Source organism: Carettochelys insculpta, chromosome 1, assembly GCF_033958435.1.
Source record: "Carettochelys insculpta isolate YL-2023 chromosome 1, ASM3395843v1, whole genome shotgun sequence".
Lineage (NCBI taxonomy): Eukaryota > Metazoa > Chordata > Testudines > Carettochelyidae > Carettochelys > Carettochelys insculpta.
In genome coordinates, this window is record NC_134137.1 from 122078005 (window position 1) to 122103987 (window position 25983).

The window sequence follows — 25983 nt, forward strand, 5'->3', positions numbered from 1 at the left end:
AGCATGTCCGCACTAGGGGTGTGTCTACACTAGGAACTAATGTCAAAAGTAACATCTATGTGAGGCACTATATCAAAGTAGCCAGCAGAGTCTACATGCATTTTGCCTTACTTTGAAGTTACTTCGAAGGAAGCTCAACTTCAAAGACCTTTCTCCATTCCCAGGAATGGAGTAGTGCCCAACTTTGAAGTTTAACTTTGAAGTAGGGTGTGCTCAACTTCAAAGTTATTTTTGTAGTGTAGACCCAGCCTATGAGTGCTAAATTGAACCCTGGAAGACCGACCATGATCGAGTCGATCTTCTGATAAGTACAGACGTACCCTAAGTCTGAGAGCAGAAAAAGGCCCATATATTAGTATAAATCTACTAGTGCTTATAAACCAAACATGTTGTGAGCATGCTACAGGCAAATTACTCAAGTGTGTGATGCACAGAAGCTTTCTGCACCAAGTGATGCCGTTGATCAGCTGTAGGGGAGGAAAACAGATGCAAACTGGTATTTTGAAATGAAAACTTACCTAAGAAAAAGTGCTTGAGACAGGGATAGAATCCTCTGGGGGATATCTCAAGTACAAATGAATATGGAACACATTTAACCAAAATACGGCTGCCAGTCATATACAGGCAGTACTGAGGGGTAACGATCCCAAGCCAATAAGCCAAACAGCCAGTGTTGCCAGCCTCTGACTGGCATATACTGCTCCTCACACTGGTGATACCATTGCATAGGCTGGTGTTGTCTGTAATTTCTGTGCTCCTCTGGACACAGTGATTGCTGGATAGGTCTGCTAACCACCCTAAAGGTGACTGGCAGTCTGGTTTTCTGCAGGAGGACTGGAACCAGATCCTCACCCAGCTAAAATTGCTGTAGTGCCACTGAGATCAACAGCACTGTTCTGAGTTACTTTAGCTAAGGATTGGGCCTAGGGCAGGGGGCTGCAACCAAAATAGTGAGAAGAGCCATATTTTCAAATTCACTTACAAAACAAATATTTCAAGAGCCACAACGCATGTGAATACGAGACGGTCCCTAATAAATAACATCAAACTGTACTTTCTGTAACCCCTATTTTAAGAACAGTGCCCACACGATGATTTGTACCAGTTAGAAAATTTAAGTTACTTTTACCCCTGGATTGGAGGATTGGAAAGCAAATGAGGACAAGGAAAACACTGCGCCTGGGGATAGGCTTTTAAGCAGGAAGGAGGAATGCTTGCATCAACCCTCCAGGCCACAACACCCCATTTCCAGACTCTACCCCTCCTTGCCCACAAATCCACCCCCCATCTCCAGGCTTCACCCACCTCAGCCCCTAAATCTGCCACCTATCCCCAAGCTTTAACCCCCATCCCACAAACCTGCCCCCCATCCCCAGAATTAACTCCTCTGGGCCTCAAACTCACCCGCCATCCCCAGGCTTAACCCCTCTCAGCCCCAAACTGTCTCCTCCTACTCCTAAGCTTTATCCCCCACCCCACAAACCCACCCCCTACATCTGCAGGCTTAATCCCTTTCAGCCACAAACCACCACCCCCATCCCCCGGGTTCACCTGCCTCAGCCCCAAACCCCTGCCCCCATCCCCAGGATTAACCCGGGTCAGCTGACGATCTTCCTCAGCTGCGCATGCTGTCACTGCTCCTTTGTGGCCACCACCTCCTTCTCAGGAGGGCTGCATAGCTCCAGCAAGGGCACTTGACCACCCCTCCCCCAAGCTCTCCCGTGGGCTTAGCACTCCCCCCACCTGCAGCATGGGTGGCTCCCTGCCCTGCCACCACTGCAACAATGGAACTAAATGTAATTGGTTGAATGGCTGGATCCCTCCCGCTGCCCTGCTGGCCATTAAACCAATTAAATTTAGCTCCATTATTTCAGCAGCGGCAGGGCAGGGAGCCACAAGAGAAGTCAGCATGCGGCCCAAGTTGCTGACCCCTGGCCTAGTGTGTCCCTTGAAAGGGTAATACAAGGTTTTTGATGCCATAGTTCCCACAAGGAAAGAGAACGTCTGTAGTGTCCCCATTGAAGGTCTATGCTTTCACAGCACAGCTGACCCTAATTTCAGTTGTTTTTAACCTTGCTTTCTTAGTACAATCAGAGGCCCCAAATAGTTTGCAGAGAATTCAAACAACAAGGAATGTCATGGAAAATGGAATGCAGAGAAAAGGCTAGTGCATTTATTGGCACCTTCTTCTAAGGTGACTGCAAATCAGGCCACATAGTAAATTTTGTATTGTGACTATCTCTACTATTTTCCTTATGTATCCCTGAGATTACACCAACACCCCTTGACTGGAAGGCATTGACATTTCACAGGCATACATCCTGTCCTGTCAGATGGTTTAAATTAAATTGACCAGGATAAGAGTAAATTCATTGAGAGGCTTATATCAAAACACTGGGAACAGTTTCTTGTCTCTGCATTTCCAAAATATTTGTCCTCTTTTCAGGAACTTCAAGGTTATTCTGACCTGCTGCGTGCTTAAACAAACAACATCACCAAAAGAAAACATGCACTAACAGTTGTGAGCTTACCTCCACGTAGAGGATAGGGAAAATACCAATTTTATCTCCCAGCATTCCTTCTGCCCAGTTATCATCTACTCGTCTGATAACAGTTAAAATTTCATCCTAAAGTCAGAGAGAGAAAACCACATACAACACAAAATTAGATTTTATGTGGAAAGAGGAAAATGCTTTGATAATTCTAAATTCATTAGCTTTTTAACACATAAGATTTCTTCAGTCTGTAACTGCTTGCATGCTGTACAGAGGCTGAAATGAAAAAGTCAGCATTTGTCAACAACGTTATTATTCTCTATATTTCAGCAGCAGCTAGAAGCCCCAGCTAAGATCCTGGTGCTAGCCATTGCATGAAAACAAAGGGTGTCTCTACACTTGGAGCTGAAAGTTTAAGTTTCATCTCACAGGGACATAACTGGGCAACCTGATCATGCTAGTGCAAGTGTAACTGAGTGTAGCAGTAACAGTGCAAGGAATGGGAGACACTAGGTCCCTGGAGCCCAGCCGCAGTGTCTTGGATGGGTATTTTCTAGGGGCAGCTGCATGCTCACACCAGCCTGGGCACATTCCAATTTTTTGTATCTTAGCTCAATCAAGGCTAGTACAGTTGTATTTCCTCGCGCTTCCGCTGTGGTTAGAAGCAGTCTTTGTTCCCAGGAGCTTGCAGTCTAAATAGAAGACACAGATAACGGGTTCACAGAGGCACATGCCTATTAAGTGACTTGCCCATTGGCATGCAGTAAGCCAGCAGCAGAACAGTGACTAGAACCCAGCTTTCCTGACTCTCAGGCCAGTACTGCACTGTCTGAATCACACTGCTTACTGTAGGCATACAAGCAGTTTTGCCCTACACCTTGAACATGAAACAACGGCAGTAATTCTATGTTTATCAGAGGTGATTCGCTTTGTTAACAGCAACTGCCATGTGTTGTTGCATCTACGTTTCATGGCCAAATGCTCATGCTGGCCCCAGTCTTCATAAGTGGTCATGCTGCAGAGTGCACAGCGAAGTTCAGCTGGTCCAAGAGTAAGGGTATGAATATGTGGCTTAAAGCCTTATTTGTACCCATCTCCCTTCAGAATCAGTCTCCAAAACAGAAATTGTAATTTCCAACATAGCACAGGATATGTAACACATTATATAATGTGTCATAAAACAAAACAACAATGTACAAATCAAAGCAATGTACAGTTAAAGGTGTAGACTTCTTAGAGTACACTAAGGGTTGAACTTCTCTAGCCTGACACCCTCAGGACATGACCTGTGCCGAAGGAGAGAATTTGCTGGACCACGGGAGGTCAATATTGTCTAGCAGCATTACCAACACTTCCACTGCTCACTGGGCTCTTAGGAGGCAGTTATAAGTGAACAGCTATCTCAATGGAGAGCACTGTTTTCGCAGTTTCTGCTCACATTACAGAAAACAGCTCATAGATAAGGAAGCTTTCGCAATTGATTCCACTTGATGCAAGATTATCATAGTCTGTAGCTCTGGGATGTGAAACAACACAAATAAATTAAATAATTCACTTGATTTGTTCACATCACAACCCATAAGAAAGACAGTGAAAACAGTCAGAGACTGTGTGCTTGAGCTGCTTGTTACAGCTAGAGGGGTGGAGAAGGAGTTTATTCTTCTTGATGTTCTGGACAAAGAGATACTATTCAATGCCAAAGCCTCTTCTGAAATAACTATTTATGATTTTTGAAGAGAATTCCCAATACTTTGTCTCTGCAAAAAAAAGAAACCTTAATTTCTACACCATTCCTACAAAAGGGCTGGGTATTGTGGCTCCATCTACACTAGCAAGTTTTTTTGAAAGAATTTTTGAAAGAAGGGGGCTCTTTTGACAGATCCCATGGAGCATCTACACACAAAATTCATTCTTTTGAAAGTAAATCAAAATAATGCAGAGCTCCTTTCAAAATCATTCCTCCTTCTCCCTTTCAGGAAGAACACCTTCTTTCAAAAGAAAATGTGTGTAGACGCTCCTCAGGGTCCTTCTTTCAAAAGACCAGTCCTCATGGGGCCTGTATTTTTGATCCCTGACCCATTCTTTCAAAAGAGCGTGGGCTGTGTGGATGCTCTCTTTTGAAAGAGCTGATCATTCTTTTGATTTTGTGTGTGGACACACTCTTTCAGAAGTTCTTCCTCAAGAGATCTTCTAGAAGAGCTTATTTCAAAGGAGTGCTAATGTGCCGCGGACACACTCCTGGAAGCTCTACATGAGCTACTGTGCCTGTGCTGGAAAGAGGGTGAGGTTTCACAGGATATGCGCGACGCTAACATTGTAACGTTGTACAAGAACAAAGGAGACAGAAGCGACTGTAACAACTACCGTGGAATCTCCCTCCTAAGCGTCACTGGTAAACTGTTGGCTCGCGTCATCCTTGGCAGACTCCAGAAGATTGCTGAGAGGGTGTACCCCGAATCGCAGTGCGGATTCTGCGCAGAGAGGTCTACCGTTGACATGGTCTTCTCTCTAAGGCAGCTGCAGGAGAAGTGCAGGGAGCAGAGAAAGCCACTCTACATAGCCTTCTTCGACCTGACCAAGGCCTTTGACTTGGTCAGCAGGGATGGTCTGTTCAAACTGCTCCACAAGATAGGCTGTCCTCCACGGTTACTCAAGATGATCCAGTCATTCCACAAAGACATGAGAGGAACCATCCAATATGACGGCGCATTATCGGATGCCTTCAGAATCAGGGGCGGCGTCAAACACGGATGCGTGCTTGCTCCTACATTGTTCAGGATCTTCTTCGCACTCCTCCTGAAGCATGCCTCTGGATCTTCAACAGAGGGCATCTTGCTGCACACAAGATCTGATGGGAAACTGTTTAACCTTGCAAGGCTGAAAGCTAAGTCTAAAGTGCGAGAAGTCCTCATCAGAGACATGCTGTTCGCAGACGATGCTGCTGTAGTGTCTCACACAGAAGACCAGCTTCAAAAACTGCTGGATCAGTTCTCCAAAGCGTGCAAGGACTTTGGGCTTACCATCAGCCTAAAGAAGACAAACGTACTCGGTCAGGATGTTGCTGAATCCCCATCAATCAGCATTGACAACTATACGTTAGAGGTTGTCCACGAGTTCGTTTACCTCGGGTCCACCATCAATGACACCCTGTCGTTGGACACTGAGCTAAATAGGAGGATCAGAAAAGCGGCCACAACTCTGTCCAGACTCAGCAAGAGAGTGTGGAATAACAACAAGCTGTACACTCACACCAAAATGCAAGTCTACAGAGCCTGCATCCTCAGCACCCTCCTTTATGGCAGCGAGACTTGGACCCTGTATGCCCGCCAGGAAAAGAGGCTGAACGTCTTCCACTTGCGCTGCCTCAGGCGCATACTTGGAATATCATGGAAGGACAGAGTGACCAACACCGCCATCCTCGAGCAAGCTGGAATCCCAACCATGCACACCCTCCTCAGGCAGCGTCGGCTCTGCTGGCTTGGCAACGTCCACAGGATGAATGATGGAAGGATTCCAAAAGACATCCTGTATGGTGAGCTAGCCTCTGGCAAAAGACCTCCCGGACGCCCCCAGTTGCGCTACAAAGATGTCTGCAAGAGAGGCCTCAGAGAGGTAGACATCAAGCTGGACAACTGGGAAGAACTAGCAGATGACCGCAGCAGATGGAGGCAGGGGTTACACAAGGGCCTTCAGAAGGGAGAGATGAGGATCAGACAGCTAGCAGAGGAGAAGCGAGCGCACAGAAAGCACAATAAGGACTTGCCAGACACCCACTACATCTGCAAGAGATGCAGCAAGGACTGTCACTCTCGTGTGGGTCTTCATAGTCACAGTAGACGCTGTAAGTGAAGTCCTCAATTGAAACTGTAAAGGGCGCGATCCACAGTCTATGCAGACTGAAGGATGCCTACTACTACTACTACTAGTGTAGATGTAGCCTGTATGTGTAGAACTGTGATGGGTGTTCTCTCCCCACTGTCCCTGCAAGAGAAGGATTGGGACAACTAAGCCAAATCACCCACATAGACTGCAGTCTGAGAGAATTAAGCCTGGGAAGAAAGCCCTAATTAAGGGAAGTGCTGTGTGGAAACAGGGAGGGCTTATAAAGGCAGGAAACTGAAAGCTGAGGAGGCAGCAGAGAGGAAGTTTGCAGTCCCCTCTTTGAGGTAGAGAGGCGGCAGCCCTGTAGGAAGGGGTGCAGGGTGGAGAGCAGTAGGTAGTAGAGATGCAAACCTTAATTACAAGGCTCTGGTCTAGACTCCAGAGTAGAGGGCAGGTCTGGGATTCACCCAGGAAACATGATACTCTTTGGGGACAGGAAGACTACCTGAGTCATTGTTACAGGGACAGAGTCAGGGTGGTGGGAGTGAGGAAGGGGAACGCACTTAGTCACCTGGCTGAAGGGCCAAGGCACAAAGAGGATGGTGTGGTTCCTGGAGACAAAGCGGAGGTGCAGTCTGAGAGAGTGGCAGTGTGTAATCACCAGAAGGGGGCGTAGACCTAGCAAGCTATTCCCTAGAGTGAGCAGGACAAAGTGCCATCCTAACAGTGAATAGCAAATCCATCAAACAAGTCTATAGCTCAGGAGAGAAAATCGGGCAACCAAAAGAATAGATTGTTTCAAAATCCTGCCATAAATATTCTTCTATCCTAAGTTCTGTTTAGTTCCTACATTAAAGACTTTGGGTCAACCCTATATGCATCATTTTACACTTCCAAGGAGATCTGTACACCTTTATGGCCAAATTTTCAAATTCTGACTGATGCCTAAATTTGGTTTTCACTGCAGCTACCAAATCTATGTGTATTAGCAAATTAGGTAATTGTACATGTTGGTATCCAGTGCCATTTTTGTAGGAAAACAGGGTGCAGCCTTTGAAAAATCATCTAGTATTTCCTTGAGCATGTTCTTGAGAAATTCCATGGATCACAACAAATTCTGAAGTGTCAGTTAAAATTATTTATTTAGAGAAAGTTTCATGGCATTTGATAGCTAGCAGCATTCATCTTACATTTTGAAGAGGCAAAGATTTCAATGTCTAATATTTTGCAGCCTTAAATTACTTGTATTGTAGTACTACTTATTGACACCTAGAAAGGTTCCCAACAGGACCACGAACAGCAAAAAAGTCTGCAGCTCTCTTGTGAGTGCCATACAATCTTATGCACTTGACTATTATAGATAAACTAAATTGATTTCTAGGCGGCACAAATGAATATGAGTCTAAAACCTTATTTCAAAAGCTGACTGAATGTAGTGTTATTTCCACAGTGACACTGGGTGGCCCTACTTTTTCTTTTCTTCTTTTTTCCAACTGCCTTAGTATTCGTTACCACCTGACAGCCTCACCAACAGTATTCTAAGACCTGCAATCTCATTTTATAAACATTGTCAGAATGGAAATCAAATATAAATAATTTCAAACCAATTTGTCTTACTGAAAAATCAAACCTTTTGTGAAGAAATAACACAAAATTGTGTCTCCAATGACAATCACAATTCACAGCATGATATTTAATAGAGTCATTTACTGCTGTTAATGCACCAGTACAAAGCAGACTCATTTGCTGTTCCATGGAGATAATGCTATTGGTGTTAGAGAACTGGAAAGATTTCAGTGAAGGCAGAACGGCACAACAAATTACTCTGTGGAGCCTGCCATGTACACTTGCCAGCTGGCAAGAAAGTCCTCACAACAGCATAATACTACAGTGACAACACGACAGATAGAGAAATGCCCCTTGAATTGAAATGTTAATGTTAAAAGTCTGATGGCTGGGAGGAAATACATAATGAAAGTGACCACTGTGATTTTAAAAAAATGCGGTGTGGGGACAAACAAAGGGGGATTTAGCATAGGAGTGAAACTTTGGACTAAATTCCGATCTGAGTGTAAATCTGAAGAAACTGTCCTGAAGTAAGTGGATGACTTCAGGTTTACACTAATGTAACTAAGACTGGAATCTGGTTCCTTGTTGTAGTTGTAGATTGTAGCACTGATGAGCGACAGTGAGTATTTGGCAGTGGGGAGGGAGTAAGTAAAGTGAAAACATCAGTTAGACTGGATCCTGAGTTACTGTGCAAGAATCAAGTAAGTAGAGGTGGTACAGTTTGGTGCACTAAATTTTAATATTACACTGGTGCAAATTAGCTGTAACTCTTTTGAACTCAGTGCAGTTAAACTGGTGTAAAGCTAATATGAGATTACCACTGGGCTCATATAAACAGCTACTCAACTGCTAATGCATAAACTTCTAAAAGAGTTTTAAGCTTACTAGTTTAACTCTACTGAGTTCAAAAGAGTTGCAGGTTATTTGGCAATTGGTATAATATAAAAGTGTAAGACATAAAATAAAAATGTAAAATAAAGTGCCATTTTAAAATAAAATATCAACTATAATACAAAATAAAGTAACAAATATCAAAGATTTCTCAAAACTAATGCATTTCATTCCAGTAAGGATTTTCATTTCAATTTTTCACAGAACAAAATTGGTTGAAATGGACTCGTTCCCCAGGATATTTCTATTTAATTGAAATGGCATTTTCTGATGGAACAATGTTTCCTTATTTTTTTTTTACTAGCTTCAGTTTGCCTCAAAAACCCTACCCCACACTTCATTACATGCTTAGTACCAGTGTACTATCCTGTGGACAGAAGATGAGTCAGCAGCTTTCTGATGAGCTTGGTACAAAATGTCATTCCAAAATAAGGGTTTGACTTCTGATGGCTTCAGATAGGCTGCTGAGGATATGTCTAGTATTCAGACACCAAAGCTAGGTCTACATGTGAGCACTCTTTCAAAAAGGTGAAAATTGAAGTTTGGTGGTCGAAATGGCGGCCATTGAAAGGGAGCACCCGCCACCATTATCGGATCAGCATTTCTATCCACGCTTTCAAAGTGCTGCCACAGGTCTTTTGAAAGAGAGCATCCACATGGCTCCAAGCCCTCTTTCGAAAGAAGGGAGGCAGGAAACGCTGTGGACGGGGTCCCATGGCCAACAAACCCTTCTGGGGCTGCACCCAGGCGCTCCCTTTAAAGGATCCCTCCCTCCACTCCGCATGAGCCAAGTGCTGCCCAGCCTTTCCTAGTACGCTCCAGGTGGCCCTTGTCTGGAGGCTCTGCGCCAGGCAGCTGAAGGCAGAAGCATTGTGCCACTTGACCCCCATATCTTGCAGGACCTCCTCCTCCTTCAGGCCAAGGAGGTCTCGCAGCTCTCGCTACGTTCAGGAGGGGGCCCCCTTTTTTTCCTCCCCCTGGGAGCCATGTGGGGGCTCGGGGGGCGGGGCGTGGGGCTTGTGGTGGGGCTGGCTGCTGGCCATGCTGTGGCGCTCGAGTGTGGGGCTGGAGCATGTGAAGAGGCTGCTCCTAGCACACTCTCAGCTTCATGCCACAGGTTTCCTGCGTGCATGAGGCTTTAAGGCAGTCGAATGCAGGGACCATAGAGCCCCGCTGCTGCTGCTGGCTGGAGCGGCCCCACGCTCCAGCTGACCGGCGCCACGGTGGACCCATACTTCGAAAAAGCGGACTGTGGAGCATCTACATGTGCACTCTTTGTATTTAGTATTTCGAAAGGGGCTGATTTTCCTGATCTGGGATTGGGGTTCAGATTTCAACATCTGCGTCCTGTTCTTTTGATTTCCTTTCAAAAGACGGTTTTACACGTGTGGATGCTCCTCCCGCTTTTTCAAAAAAGGGCTGCTTATTTTGATGTTTTGTGCACAGGTAGACACAGCTCATGCATAGTTGGCCTGTTCTAGCTGGCTCAGTCTTGAAGGGCTTGGGCAAAGGGGCTGTATAACTGCAGATTTGGGCTTGGGCTCCAACCCAAACCCTGGGACCCTTCCAGCTCACACGGTCCAAGAGCTCCAGCCCAGTCCCGAATATCTACATGGCCAATTAGCCTGAGTCAGCTGGCCTGAGCTAGCCACAAGGTTTTAACTTCAGTGTAGACTAGACATACCTATTGTGCCCTCAGCTCCTGCAGACCTCACTGCCTTTGGTGGTAGTGAGTTCTGTCTCAGCAGGACGAAGCATTTTGAAGTCAAGAGAAGTTGATCGTCATGAGTATGTAGAGTAATTGGACTCCCGGATAGTGTGGAAATTCGCTTCTCCTTCCAATGCCTCGGAGCTCATGGACCTTAACATTCATGCAAGAGCATGTCATCAGGCAGGCAGGCAGGACTCCCTGTGCTGCTCCTTAACCTGGCTCTGGCATAATCACAGCACTTCAAGTAAACTACCATCCATAAGGAAGTGCAGTGTTACTAAAACTACTGTGTCCACTTGAAAAGAAATCTCTTAAAATTCCATCTTAAATGAAAAGATGTTCTCAGTTATCAGTTGCTGCTACATTTGAGGGTATATTACCCACAGCGCAGCAGCAGCACAACAAACACAACCTGAACTACACCAACTGTGAGTAAGGAGATGGAAAACTGCTTTTTACTTTACCTTGGTGAAGGTCAAACAGTCCTTGTCTTGGTCTTTATCCTTTATTTCAAAATCATAAAGTGCTTTGCCCTGAGGCGGAGCTTGTGGAAGGGGTTTGATACACTGGATGTAGCTGGCTGGAAAGAATCCATGGTTTCCGTTGAGCTCTCCATGATACCAATTCTCATCCACCTTTCGTCGTAGTATGATAATGTCCCCTTTATTAAATTTGAGGTCACCAGGTTCTTTTCCCTCATAAGGGTAGAGAGCTTTACCATAGGGCAATTGAGAAATACTCTGAAAAACACAACAGACAGTAATAGTAAGTAAAGTGATAATCTGTACCAACCCTTTCCTTCAGTTCTCCAACTACTAGTAGCTAAATGATTAGCAACAACAGAGCTGCCATTGTGATTACAATTTATTGCAATACAACCATAGTCTAAATTTTCCACAGAGGACAAAAAAAATCAACATTGCTACAATGCTTTTATTTAATGAGAAGAAGGATTCTTTCGAAGATGGGGTTTACTTTTGAAAGAGCAGCATCTACAATGGTTTTCTTCTTTCAAAAGAAGCTCTTTTGAAATAAGAATATGCAAATGAGGTGTGAGATAAGTAAAGTTGTACCTCATTTGCATTTTCAATTTACCTTATTTGCATACCTCTTTCAAAAGAGGAATGCAAGTGTAGACACACCCTATATGTGAAGAAATTACATCGTTAAGGTGAAAGTGCACTAAAATGCTGACACACTTGTACTTAGGTTTCAAAATGCTATATAATTATAGGAATGATATGTGTTTGCTAATTCATACATTTGATATGAAAATGGGAATTAATGATAAAAGTATACATAGAAAAAATACTGTACGCACAGCTTTTAGTCTTGGTTAGATTTGAAGTTGCCATTTGATACACAAAATAAACCAAGTTAGAAGGAAACTGGTTCAGTGACTTATAAGTTATGAATTTAAAGGCATTAAGATGATTTTTTACTTCATTTGTTACAACAAATCCAACTGCATTGCTATAGCTTTTGTGCTTAATAAACAAATCCTCTTAATCTTTTCAAACTGCCCAAATCCCTTGCTATTCACTAAGGACTACCGTATGGACTTGCATGAACTGATTTCCTACCCTCATTATAACTTTCTGTACTTTAGTATCTTTCAGACAGTTTACCAAAACACTTAGGAGATCTTGCAGCTCAAACTTGTCTCTTGCTTGCTCCCTAATGTTTCTACAGCTAGAGTGGCAACTCCAATTATATGTAATAGGAATGATAATCTCGGAGGGAGCTAAACTCTGCTAGGACCTATTCACACATGTACTGAAGTTTATGGCAAAATTCCTACAGACTTAAATAGGATTAGAATTGATTCCGCAATGAAGGTGATTGCTTAATCATCGCCTTGACCTGCTGGCGATGACTTCCGAAGTTGTAAATGTGTAGAAAAGAATGTAACAGAGTGAAATTCAGCAAATAATTTAAGAATGCGACCCAGCTCCCAAGTTCCATTTGGGCCACATCATGCTTTGCCCCTTTGTGAGTTCATGGGGCAGAGAGAAATGCAAAGAGCCCTCACCTGGGGTCTCTCTGAGGTAACAGACACCCTGCATGGGGCATGGCAATGTAGCCCATTGCCCTCACAATCACCAGCTTAGTTGGCAAGCTGTGCAAGAAACAGAATGCTTCACTGGTGCATTCCTCTGCCCGCCTCACAGCCCCAAGAGGGATTATGCAAATCCTTCCCACACCTCCTGCTGGGCTGTTGAAGAATTAATTCCCTTTCCTACCACCAATGTCTATCAGGAATGATTTGGCCCTTTGTTCCACAAAGTAATGACATGATATCAAAACAAAAAAGGCAGTCCAGTAGCACTTTAAAGACTAACAAAATAATTTATTAGGTGATGAGCTTTTGTGGGACAGACCCACTTCTTCAGACCAGAAGACCATTACTTTATAATAGAATTACAGTAGCTATGATAGATGGAGAGTTGTAACAACCTGTCTACAGTCCTGAGAGAAAAAGGCTCAAAATGCTCCATGGATTTTTATAAAGTGTAGGTTCTTAGGAGATTTCATTATAAACGTTACAGGGTTTTGTATCGTTTGTGTGTGCATGGATGTTATCTTTTATCCTCTCTTTACATTACAGTAACTGTCAGATAGGACAGGTGACTGCTGGAAAAGGTATAAAAATGAAGGTATTTTAAAAACTTGGATGTTTTACAAGATGTGTATGATTCCTTGATTTCTGAGTGGTGTTTTTTCAGCATAAAGGACTAGAGTTTTATAGGAACAAGAACAGCACCTGCACTTACATAAGCTAAGGTAGGAGTGGGCACTAATTTTTGAAGTCGGGGTGCACTGCAAGGATTTGGAAAATGTTCAAGGGCTGCACTTTTCCATGATATTAATGGAGGAGGGGAGGGGTCTGGGAGAGGGGATGGTGCAGCGGGAGGGGAAGAGGGTTTGGGTTACATAGGGTAAGGGTACAGCAGGGAGGGTAGAAGGTTAAGATTATGTGGGGTAGGGGGGCAGAAGACTGCGGGAGGGAGGATCTGGGGTGCCAGAGGCAGCTCTGTCTGGGAGAGGTACCTGGGCCACTCCCAGTCAGAACCTCTGCAGGACCCTGCGACAGGTTCTCTTCCTGCTGCAACACCCATGCTTCCAAACTGTTGCCTCCGCCATGTGGCTCTCTGCTCCCAATACCGGGGACAGAGGGAGGCTTCATGCACTGCACTGGCCTCCCAGCAAAATATTTCAGCTCCTGCTGGCTGGAAGCCAGCCAAATGGGAGTTGAGGGATTTTGCAAGAGGGTGGGAGCAGCGTGTGAAGCCTCCCCTTCCTGCAGCCTGATGAGCAGTGAGACCCACATGAAGCAGGACGCCACTTAAAGCAGCAGGGCCTGAGGTGGTCCACGGGCTGGATCCAGTGGCTTGGCCATATCTTGCCTGCCCCGAGCTAGGGAAAAAATAGCAAGGGCTATTAATTGTGATGATTCCAGGGCGAAGGAATGGAATGGTCAGGAAGAAATTTCTGCCCAACTTACAGTACAGGAAAAATAGATGGAGATAGTCTACACTCTGCACTTGACAGGGAAAGATGGAAAGAAATGGTCAGGGAGGCATTGGACACCAATGGGTGCTGAGCCTATGGGTGTTGATGATGATGATATCATATCCCCACAGAAGTCTCCTCTTTTCTAAGATGAAAAGTCCAAGTCATTTTAATCTCTCTTAATAGAGCACCCATTCTGAATCCCCAGTCATCTTCGTTGCCCTTTTCTGGACCTTTTCCAATGCCAATATATCTTTTTTGAGATGAGGCAAACACGTATGTATGCTGTATTTCAGATGTGGGTGTATCAAGGATTGACATAGAGGCAATAAGATATTCTCTGTCTTACTTCCTTTTTTAATGATTCCTAATTCTGTTCACCTTTTTGGCTGCTGCTGCACACTGAGTGGCTGTTTCCAGAGAACTATCCACGATGACTCCAAGATCTGTCTCTGGAGCAGTTATAGCCAAATTACTCCCCAACATTTTGTACGTATAACTGTGATTATTTTTTCCAATGTACATTACTTTTTATTCGGCAACGTTCAATTTCATTTGCCATTTTGTTCCTTACTTTTGTGAGATCTTTTTGAAGCTCTTCTCATTCTCTTTTGTTCTTGACTATCTTGAGGAGTTCAGTACCATCTGCAAATTTGGAGATCTACTATGGAGATTTTATGTCTTTCTCTGGAGCACCTGGCATCGCTCATGTCTACACACAGGATACTGAATTAGATGCACCATTGGTCTGTTCTGGTATGGCAGTTCCTATGTTCTTATGACCAGCTCTTAGTGTGGGCTGAGCAAGAACATCTGCCTGTAATTTATACTGCACCACATTGCCATATGTAATGGACCCAGTAGGAAAGGATTTTTCATGATCACTTCATAATTCATATATTGTGCTCATCAAAAGTCAGATCCTATATTTATCTCTGTACACTACTACTTTACTGGGAAGGGATTAGGTACTTAGGTGCTGTCTTGATTTCAAAAAGTGTATGTAATGGATTCTACTGTCTGAATTATAAGTTCCATCACTATTCCACATACGATAGCATTATCTCTGTTGTCTGGATAGGGATTTAATTTCACGGCCTCACAACACAATCTATCAAGGTTATCGTTACCAATTCATCACACTTTTTTGGCTCTATATGACACCTCCTAACCTACTGCTGGAGACCAACAGTGTGGAAGAAAGCTCTCAAACATAATGAAAAACATAATATTACAATAGAAAACCTCCCAAGAACTGCTTATTCTACAGCATCATCCTATGGTGAGTTAGTCATCCTGTTCCTGACGTTTATTTCTGCTGCTATGGTAATGTCCAGTAACACGGAAGCACTGCTCTTCTAAGCATTTTAAAGATTAAAGAACTTGCTGGTGTTACGTACTGAGGGACTGCATGTATCGTGTCAACTATTTCATCCTAGGAAAAACAATCTCATGCTTAACTGAAGGTAAGGTTATAGACTCTAATAGTAATACTGAGACAGGAGAGAAAGTGAGATTTATGACTCTAGGACTCTGCCTATGGAAGACAATCTCTGATACACAATAAATCCCTCGCCAAGTATTCACTACACACAACCCACAGCTGATCCAGTTAGAGCATGATACACAACATATACCATAACAGATCCTTCACTGAAAGCATGTCTATGCTCTGAAAAGTAACTCTGTAAGATGGAGATACCCAGGCAGGCTTAGATCAGATTCCTAATATTTCTGGTTTTTTTTTAACTATTTTTTTCATTATGATGAAAGTGACGTTCCAACAGAGCTAAGGGAAAGGAAACTGGATTGTGTTCTGGCTCATGAATCATTGCAAGAATTGTTTATTGAGTTCCATTTGTTGTTTCTTAATTGTGGGTAACGAAAGCTCTTCAGAATCTTTTTATCCCACTGAAAATTTCAACTTTCAAATAAAAATACAAACAAACAATCCCCCCATCCCTTACAAATATTCGGTCAAAAACTTTCAGCTGAGAACTGAAAAATTTGATTTGGAAATACGACTGCGGTACCTCACGGGAATGATTTTTTTGTTGCTTTCCTCTGAACCTCTCCAACTCATCCACATCTTTCCTAACAAGTGGCACCGAGGATGGTACACTTTACTGCACACATGACAAACATTAGCAACAACTCCCATTAGGCAATATAGAATAATGTCCAAAAAACGGAATCTGTAAGTTTTCATCTGAATTTTTTGTTTTGTTTTGAGTTAATTTTTTTATGTAAAGTCAACAATTTATGCGTAAAGCAGTCACTTTTTGTGGAAAACTTTGTTTAGTCAAAAGTGCAATTTACTGTGGAAAAACAGATCTGATAACAAAAACTGATAGACCCTGTGATTTTGAAAGGCAGCAGTTTGATTTTAAAAATAAACCAGGCTGTGTTTTCAGAACCCCAAACAGAAAAAAGACCTCTTTAACTGTAAACACATCTCAGATACTTAGAGACAGAAATATGAAACCTTATCCTCTCATTCTAGCAGTCATTTTTCAAATGAACTACAGTGGGCTTGGTATGGGTGCTTTAGAGAGAACTTCAACAGCATATTTGGAAAAAAATGAAAATCCTCCTTGTTATGATTCTTCCAGTAATTTCTTGGCGGTCACTCGATAATGAGTAGGATGTCTTTATGTCACCTTCCTATTAGTAAGTCTGTAGATGGCTGCTCAGCACAATTCTAGAGCTGCAGATCTTATCACAGAAGAGGCAGGTGCTGGTAGCTGTTGGAGAGACATAGGGGAGTTCTTGAGTCTCTTTTCTTCTCCACCTCTCCTCATCAGCACTGTGATGGGACCTCTCAAATTGCACCACTGCCTCACGGATTACACTTCTTCACTGTGGACAGTCTTGGGCAAGGTTCTTCCAAGTGTCAACACCGATGCTGCACTTTTTCATGCCTTCAGCATGTCCTTATACCACTTCTGCTGCCCCTAATGCTCCTCTGTCCTTCCTCCAACTCGGAGAACAGAATCTGTTTTGGGAGGCGCTGATCAGACATCTGAACCACATGGCCAGTCCAGTGAAGTTGTTGATGAATGATCATGGCTTCAATGCTGGTCATGTTCACTTCTTGCAGGATGCTAGTGTTTGGGCACCTATCCTTCCAAGAGATATTTAGGACTCTCCTGAAGCAGAACTGATGATGTTGTTCAAACACCTTCAAATGATGCTTGTGTGTTGTCCAGGTTTCACATGCGTACAGTAGCATTGGAACAACCACTGCACAGTATACAATGAGCTTTGTCATGGGATAGATGTCCTGGTTCTCAAAAACCCTTTGTCTCAGGCAGGCAAAAGCGAGCTTGCATGGCTCAGATGATGCTGGATTTCTGCATCAATGGTGACTTCAGCGGAAAGATGACTTCCAAGGTAAGGGAAGTTCTTCACATTTTCCAGAAGTTCCCCATTGACTTCAACAGAAGTTGCATAAGATTCCCCTTTGGCGAGGGTTGGTGGAGCACCTTGGTCAGTGTGAGGCCAAGATTCTTGTATGCTTCAGCAAAGGCACTTAAGATGGTCTGAAGGGCTGTGGGAGAAAGAGCAGCAACCATGTTGTCATCCACATACTAGAGTTCCATAACTGATGTCACGGAGGTCTTGCTTTTAGCTTTCAGTCTCCTGAAATTGAAAAGCTACCCATTTGTTCTACAGACAATCTTCACGCCACCTAGAAGCTTGTCGTCAATGAAGTGAAGGGTCATTGTGATGAAGATGCAGAACAGTGATGGGGCAATGATGCGTCCTTGTTTGACTCCTGTTTTGACCTCTTAACAGGTTGTTTTGGGATCCTTTGTTCAATACTGTGGCAGTCATGTTGTTGTGAAGCAGCCTCAAGATGCTAATGGAATTTTTGGGGCAGCCAATCTTTGAGAGGATGATCCACAAGGTGCTACAACTGACTGCGTCGAATGTTTTAGTAATTATAGCATAGAAGACAGCAAACAATGAAACTTTGACTGGTTATATTCATTAAATTATTTAGGGTTCCAAACAGGTAAACTCATGGAGCTTTTTTTGATTGTGATGGTGACACCAACTGTTTCTGTTAGTCTGTATGTTACTGAGTAGCCCATCAGACTGAAAGATTTCAGTAGGTTGGAAGAATGAACTTTTATTTAGTTGCAGTTTTCTCTCCCTGCATTAGAAAAACAGCAAAAAACCTACACAAATACTATTCACTAATTATCGTGTGACTTCCCCCACTTCCCCTGCAAGACATATCATAGCACATTCCTACAGATAGCTTCAAGCTTCACCAGCTAGTCTTCAAACCTGTGTGCAACCTATTTCTGACGTTATTACTCATCATTCTCTACTTGACTCCTCCAACAGTGCTGTCAGCCAAATTTACAATCTAATTCACAGTTGTAATTTTTTAAAGTTGTGCCTAAAAATATACGGTTCCCACTCTCTCTTGGCATTCTAGCTCCACACGCTTATCCCGTTTACGCTAGCTTTATGTTCCTTACAATACTTTTAGTCATATTTTATCATCTTTAATAGGCACAGATGGTCTTTCCTACAAAATTGTCTAATTTAAAACAGACTGTGACTTTGTCAAAATGAAAACCCAGGGAACCTATGTCAGGGAATGGTTTTGGAGGGAGCCAGAGAGATATGAATAGTAGTATTTTAGCAGTTGGCGGAGAAGGGAGAAGTTAAACACTCCTTTCTCAGCCAACCACTACCCTCCTTTTCCTCCATATCTTTTCTCCCTTCTCTCCCCTCCATTTTCCCAGAACAAAGGTTAGGCTGCAGTACAGCAAAGGTACAGTGAGACGAAACAAGACAGCATTTACTCCTTTGTACCCCCTTCATTCTTTTGTCTCAGGCCCACCCCCTTGACCATGTCTATACCTGCAACTCCAGTATCTCTAACAGACATAATCTTCTTTTCTGCTCTAAATCCTGCCTTATTTCTTACTTTTTTCCTTTATAGCTCAAAATGGCTTCTCAGAGGTTAAATTAGATTAAAACTGGAAGGGGACCTCTCACCCCACATCAGCCAAAGAAGAAGAACTGTAAAGAAGCAGGCTTCCCAACTGGGGGCAGGGGTGGAGGGCCAACTGTCCTTGGGCCCTGCAATAAAAACGGGCCTGGAGCACCTGGCCCTTGCTGCTGCTACTCTGGCTGTGGCCAGAGCCCCAGATCCTTTAAATTGTTGCTGGAGCCCTGGGGGCTGAGAGGGAAGGTGGCTCCCCACAGTCGAGGCAGGGCTCTGAGCAGGCTGCCCACAGCCCTGCCCCCTCTGCCTGAGGCCCCTGTCCCTTCCCAGGCCATGCAGCAGGCCACCCCACCAGTGTTCTCTCTATTTTTTTCCATCCATGTGTACAATAAGTTTGTTATAAGCACCAAGGCAACTGCAGATGTGCACCGCCAGTAGGAAGACATGCTGCCCATGGTGGGTGGCTATGGGCACTCTGCGAATCAGCTGGGCAGCATTTGCATCTCTCCCAGGTGGCTGCCCAACTGCTTGGCTTAGATGGAACACAGCCCTCCTGCCTTGCCTAGGGGCCCAGTGAGGCTGTTGGCTCCACTTTAGAGGTGTGCTGCTTATCCAAACCAGAGAGAGGAAGCTGAGGAACACTTCACCTTTGCTCCTCCTCTTACTGTGACCCTCACACTTTTCTCCTCCTGCACATCACCTCAACCAGCTATCCTCTCTCCAGTAATTACTGCAGACTGAGAAAGATTTCAGCTGGAAGGAATGAACACTTTCTTTGTTTCAGTCTTCTCTCTCTGCATTAGAAAACAACAGCAAAACCTACACAAATACTGCTCTGTCTTTTAGTGGTGTCCCCTCACCACCAGCACTTCCAATGACGCGAAGGACTTGGGTGGGGTGGGGGGGGGTGGAATGAGGGTCTAGATTCCTGGTGAAGCGGCCCACATCTACACGGTCAATCTGCAATTCAAAGTCTGCACTTCAAAATTTGCATGGCTGCTATTATGCTAATGAGGTGCTGAATATGCACTTTAGCACCTCATTAGCCTGCTTTGGATTGCCTCATTACCACGCCACCTCCGACAGGAGGAGAGGAGTGTAGAAGCGGTCTCAGCGTAGAGAACTTATCTCAGCAGGAGCAAACTAGATCCACATAAGGTTCCTCACCTCAGCCTCCATAGTGTAGACCAGGCCTTAGTCAATCACAATAGTAGCTCCACAGCCAAACAGCCTCTATATCTATGTTCTAAGAAATTGATTAGCCACATTGATTTCTCCTTGCATTTCCTAGGCTAACTAGAATTCAGTGAGGACTCACGCACTAAAGTTCAAGAGGCTTTGTTTAGTTTTTTAAGACATAGATTGAGGAATCACATCCCTATCCAACCTTTTTTTCTGCCAAAAAATACTTTGGTATGTTGCTGAATTCTGCCAAAGATTTCTTTTCCATGTTAATCAATCAATCCTGACACAAAAGCCTGGAGCATTAACACACTGAGAAACTCTTTACCGATGCCTTAATGATATGCTGGCAACTCAATAATTCTGCATTTATGTTACAGCAAAGTTAAACGGCAGCCGTTAAGCAACAGCCTGCTGGCAAATTGACAGAAAACAACCACAAAACAATTAAATGGAAATACTGGAGGATTTTTCATTAAAGCCCCCAAAGAACAAAAGAGTTTGTTTCCAGTAATACCCCCACTGGAAAGCTTTGTATTGCAAGAATTGCACACTTTCATAGGTCTTTAGTTATAAAAAGATAAAGCAAAGAAATATTCTGTAAATTTTCTTCAAAGTAATACAAGACTGGTAGACGCATCAAAGATATCAGCTCCAATGTGCAACAAAAGAGGTCACTACAAGCAACAACATCTATTCAGTTCTTATCACACTAATGAAATGCAGGTTCATACAAAAGACACTGTTGTTTCATAAATAAATTTACATTTTTTGGGAAGTGGAAACAAACAGCGTATTATGCAGCCAACCAAATAGATCTTGAAAGAGAGCATGTCACACCACTTAATGTGGTTTTACTAACAAGAATTTGCCAGGAAACACACATGTGCTCTGCTGTACACAAACATCTCCTTCAATTCTCAAACTAAAGGGGCAAATTCTCAGAATGGGAGGTGCATAAATAATCAATCAGATTGGGTCACTGGATTTGAACAGGAGCCATGAGCTCAGTGTTTTGACATCTTAAATCCATTCAGTTATCATTTATCCTGTCCTCCACTGTTACACAGTTCCCAGATCCAACATCAACAACAGTTGTAAAAAGAAAAAAAAACATAAAAAAACTCCTAAAGAGACTGAAATGTCCCTGGGATTTTTCATCACTATCCACAATTGAGATATTTCTGGTCACTGGCTTGCATTAAAACATACATTATTTTGATGAAATGAAACTTCTGTTTCACTGTTCATCAGAGCTGGGCTCAGGAGGTAATATTTCAAATTTGGAGCTTGATTCTGGTTAGGTGAGGCTTCAAGTTTGAACAAGGGTTAGGGTTTTGGCTCAGCACTGCTGAAATCTTGTGACCTCATCTCATCAATCATGACCAAAACACTAGTACTGCTCTATGCCGGAAACCCACTGACTGATATTCTTCCCTACATGCCTCCAGCTTCCATCCAAGACATATCACATGATCCACCGTTTACAGCCAGACCTTAAGCTACAACTGTATCTCCTCCAATCCCACTGACGGAGCCAAAAAAACTATAAGATCTTTACCAAGAATACGTAAAACTTAATTACCCACCAGGAGAAGTAAAGAAACGGATTGACAGGGCCATACCAGTACCCAGAAGCTACTTCATGACAGGCCCAAGAAGGAAAATAACAGAACACCACTTGTCATCACTATAGCCCTCAGCTTAAACCCCTCCAGTGCATCATTGACAATCTACAACGCATGGGGGAACATGATCCCTCACTCTCACAGACTTTGGGCGACAGGCCTGTCCTTTCGTATAGACAGCCACTCAACTTCAAGAAAATACTCTGTAGCAACTACACACTATGCACTAACCCAGGAACTTACCCCTGCAACAAACCCCACTAACAGCTCTGTCCACATATCTAGAGACACCATCACTGGTCCTAACCACATCAGCCACACCATTGGGGCTCATACACCTGCACATCCACTAATGTGATATATGCCATCATGTGCCAGCAATGCCGATCTGCCATGTACACTGGACATACTGGACAGTCTCTCCACCAAAGGATGAATGGACATAAAAACTGACACCGGGAATTGGAATACACATAAATCTGTAGGGAACACTTTAACCTCCCTGGACATCCAATAAATACAATGTAACACAGGTTGAACCTCTCTAGTCTGGCAGCCTCGGGACCTGACTGATGCTGAACCGGAGAATTTGCTGAACCATATGAGGTCAATATTGTCTAGTACCGTTACCAACACTTTCACTGCTTATTGGGCTCTTAGAAGATATTAGGGGTGTATTAGAACTAAATAACAGCACTCAACACTGACAGCCAGGACTGGCAGCTTTAAACAAACATTTAGTGGACCGCGGGAAACATAGCCACTTCCAGGATGAGAAAACATCTGTTGAACTAAAATCATGCTGGATGACAGATGGTGCCAGACATTTACAGGAATGGCACCCGTCCCACTTAACTTGCTTCTTCCACTGGTCCTATTAAGGACAGGTGACTTCCCCCCAAGCTTTTTTTTCCTTCTTCCCCTTCTCCTTCCTCCCACCCTCCCCGCTATATAAACCCTGGATTCTTACTCTTATTATCTGCTCCAAATCTAATGAAGTGGGTCTTACCCAGGAAACCTCATTACCTAATAAATAAACTTGCTAATCTTTAATGTTACAGGACTTGCCCTTGGTGCTGCAGTTGACCCCAATGGACATTCTCAAGTATTGAATCCCTCCTGTCTGTCCCTCCCCTTTTTTCTCCTTCTGTTCTCCTCCCTGTCCATGTTCTACAAAACAAATGGGGGACAGGGGAGAGATAGGTCCATGGTTAGAGCATTGGCCTTGTAAACCCAGGGTTGTACTCTCAGTCCTTGAGGGGGCCTTTCAAGGGGCTGAGGCATATTACATAGGTCCTACTGTGAGTGCAGGGGATGAGATATGTTTATCTCTACGTTTCAACTAGCCATTTTCCAGGCACAACCAAACCCTGACCTTGGTTTAAGTGAGGGTAACAGGAAGCTGCATACCAAATTTAATGTTCATAGCTCTTACAGTTTAATAGGAGTGCTTCAACAAACATAGCACTGACAGACAGAAAGACACCCTCTAAAAGATAGGTAGACAGATCAATCAATAGATAGACAGTCCATTCTTAAGATTCAATGCACAGGGCATATTTAGAATGAAACAAAAGTGTCTCATATTCACAGACCAGGAATACCCCAGGAGTACCAGGAGAAATGGTATTTTTGCACGGGGTGAAAAGGGAAATTTGCCATTCAGGGAACAGACTGTTCCCTCTGCTCTGTACTGCTTGAATGGTGAAAAGGCAGCAAAGAGTGAAAACTGCATGCATCTCCTCTGCTGGGGTTTCCTTGGGCACAGTGGCGTCCCTGATGGACACAGATATGGCACAGTCAGCTTGTGTGCCTCTTCTCTTCTTCCAGCTCTGATAAAGCGGCATGTTACAGGAAAGCAGGAGAGTCAGAGTATCCTCCACTCTGACCATTCCCAGAGGCAGGTACTCCTTTGAGGGCCCGCTGGAAGGACAGAGCTGGTCAGGGAATCAATGAGACACGATGAGCTCCCTGATAGGTCCTTTCCCCACTTTCTTGCACTAACAGAAAGAACTGTACCATGTATGTCTAGCTGTGGTGAAGGGAACCAAACTGCCTCAGTGCATCGTACCACACAGTAAGGATACTGATAATCATCAATAATACTGAAACATTTTAGAGCACACTTGAAACAAGCTCTATGAAACACAAAGGTATATAGTTCATTGTGACTCTTGAAATGTTATTGCTATGTCCCCCTGAAAATAAATGCCAGAGATGCGCTTGTTTTTCCCACTGAACTGTCATATATCTAATTTTTCCTTTATGAAGTATTCTCCATGTCCAAACATCACAGCCAAAGCACCGGCCTATCAATCCAGTCAAGCAAAATCATGAAAAGTGTGCACACGTGATGGATATATTGTAATTAAACACAGCCCACCAGTACAAGACATTAATACTAGTTAAACCCTATAATGCTAATTTCATGCTTCATTACCCTGAGGCATCACACAAATCTCTCACTCCAAGCGAGAGCGAATCCTGTAGCAATGTACAGAATTGCTGCCTTGTCTTCTGATTGGCAGGATATTCTACACAGGCAGCCAGGACCAACCTTCAGCATATGGTACCCTGTCATGCAGAACAGCTTCTCACAAAGCACATCCACTGTAGCAGAGAAGAGTGGGGGGAATACACACTACAAAAAATCTTGGATGGGGAACGGCATGCATCACAATATAAATCCTGAACAAAGAGTACCCATTTTAATGAGACCTGAGTTGACAAGGGCTAAAGGTCATGACCATATGATAGCTGTTTGGTTACCTTTGTGAAAAGGTGGTATGAGATCTTAAAAGAAGATGGGAAAGGAGGGACGGGACGTGGTCTCAGTCCAGTTTCAGGAGACAATATAACAAAGCATCTATAGTCACAAAAAAATTGGCACCCTCAGCAGAGGGCAAGGAATACAGAGAGCTACAATATGACTCTTGGCAAAATCCTCCCAGAACTATCACTGGCCATGAGATATCTCTTAAGGAGCCAAACAGTTTAGCCGCTGTGGGTGACAACCAGCATCTTTCAAGAGCAATGCATTCATTCAGACATAATAGAGTTGACAATTTTTATGTAGCGCTATGTGTATTACTAAAATGGATAGTCCACAGATATAGTCCCCTTCATGGGGAACCCCAAAGAGAAAACAGCACTGATATGTATGTAACAGATCAGGGACAAAGTCCTCTGGGAGGTTAAGTGACTTCCTGTGCATCTGTGAGCTAAACCAGGAATTGAATTCCAACCAGCCAAGTCCCAGGCCAGCAGGGTGCATTCTTTTAAACAGGAATTTAAATCACCCACCCCCAAAATCATTGATTTAAATCGTTACTGAAAAAACTAAGACTGACTGTGCTTAGAATGCACTTAATTTTGGAGTTAGCCCCATTGAACTCACTGAGACTTTTATTTATTGAGAAAACTAGTATAGAACAGGATTCCTTGGAAAACCTGAGCGATGCTGCAGTAACGTAGATTTATGGCATCACCATTATGGTCAGTGGCCATGAATGTCCAAAATAAGGGCCACATATTATGTAATATAAAATAAGAAAATGACTGTGGTAACTGGCAACTCTAGATTTCTCTTACTGCAGCTTTCTGTACTGTATACTTGAGTGATAGATTCCAAACCAGATTAACTAATTAAACAAGCCATAAGGATTAACTCAGCTAAACTTTTTTTTCCCAGCAACATCCAACACAGCAAACAGCATGCGAATTTACTTGTCATATTACACTTATATTGAAAGGCACATAGAAAGTCTTCAAGAATGAAGCATAACAAAGTGAATCATTTAAGTTACTATCCAGCTGATCCACTCAGCCACATCCACATCATTTTTCCTCAATAAGCAGTATTCCTTATGATGTTTCATTCTTGCAACTAGGTCCTGCATCAACATCTCGCACTGTGTACACTTGACACATTCTCCTGTTTTACCCAGGAAATGAATTCCTTCAAACTATTCCTAGATAAGGTGTGTCTTAGGCCCGGAAGCCAGGGGTTTTTCTGTGGCAAAAGTGTTGGGGAATATAGGAAGCTGTGTGTGTGCTCAATAATATCTTCACTTTCTTGTCCTAATCCACTCCACTGTTCCTTTCTAGCTGCTTCCACCCCTTCCAATATGTTGTCCCTTATATTGCCAAGCTCCACCACCACACAAGCACACAACAAAAACAATCCTATACAGCTTGTGCCTG

The 25983-nt window shown here is 43.5% G+C and overlaps 1 protein-coding gene across 3 annotated transcripts in view; it reads right to left on the reverse strand.

Moving 5' to 3' along the window:
• The window catches only part of SH3RF3 (SH3 domain containing ring finger 3), a 456298-nt gene that overhangs the window by 146758 nt on the left and 283557 nt on the right, over window positions 1–25983 (reverse strand). For all 3 annotated transcript variants that reach the window (XM_074991008.1, XM_074990999.1, XM_074990989.1), the window contains exons 2-3: window positions 10953–11228; window positions 2532–2627 (exon numbers count right to left, since the gene is read on the reverse strand). In XM_074991008.1, the coding sequence (XP_074847109.1) occupies window positions 2532–2627; window positions 10953–11228 (372 nt within the window). The remainder of the gene's footprint in view (window positions 1–2531; window positions 2628–10952; window positions 11229–25983) is intronic.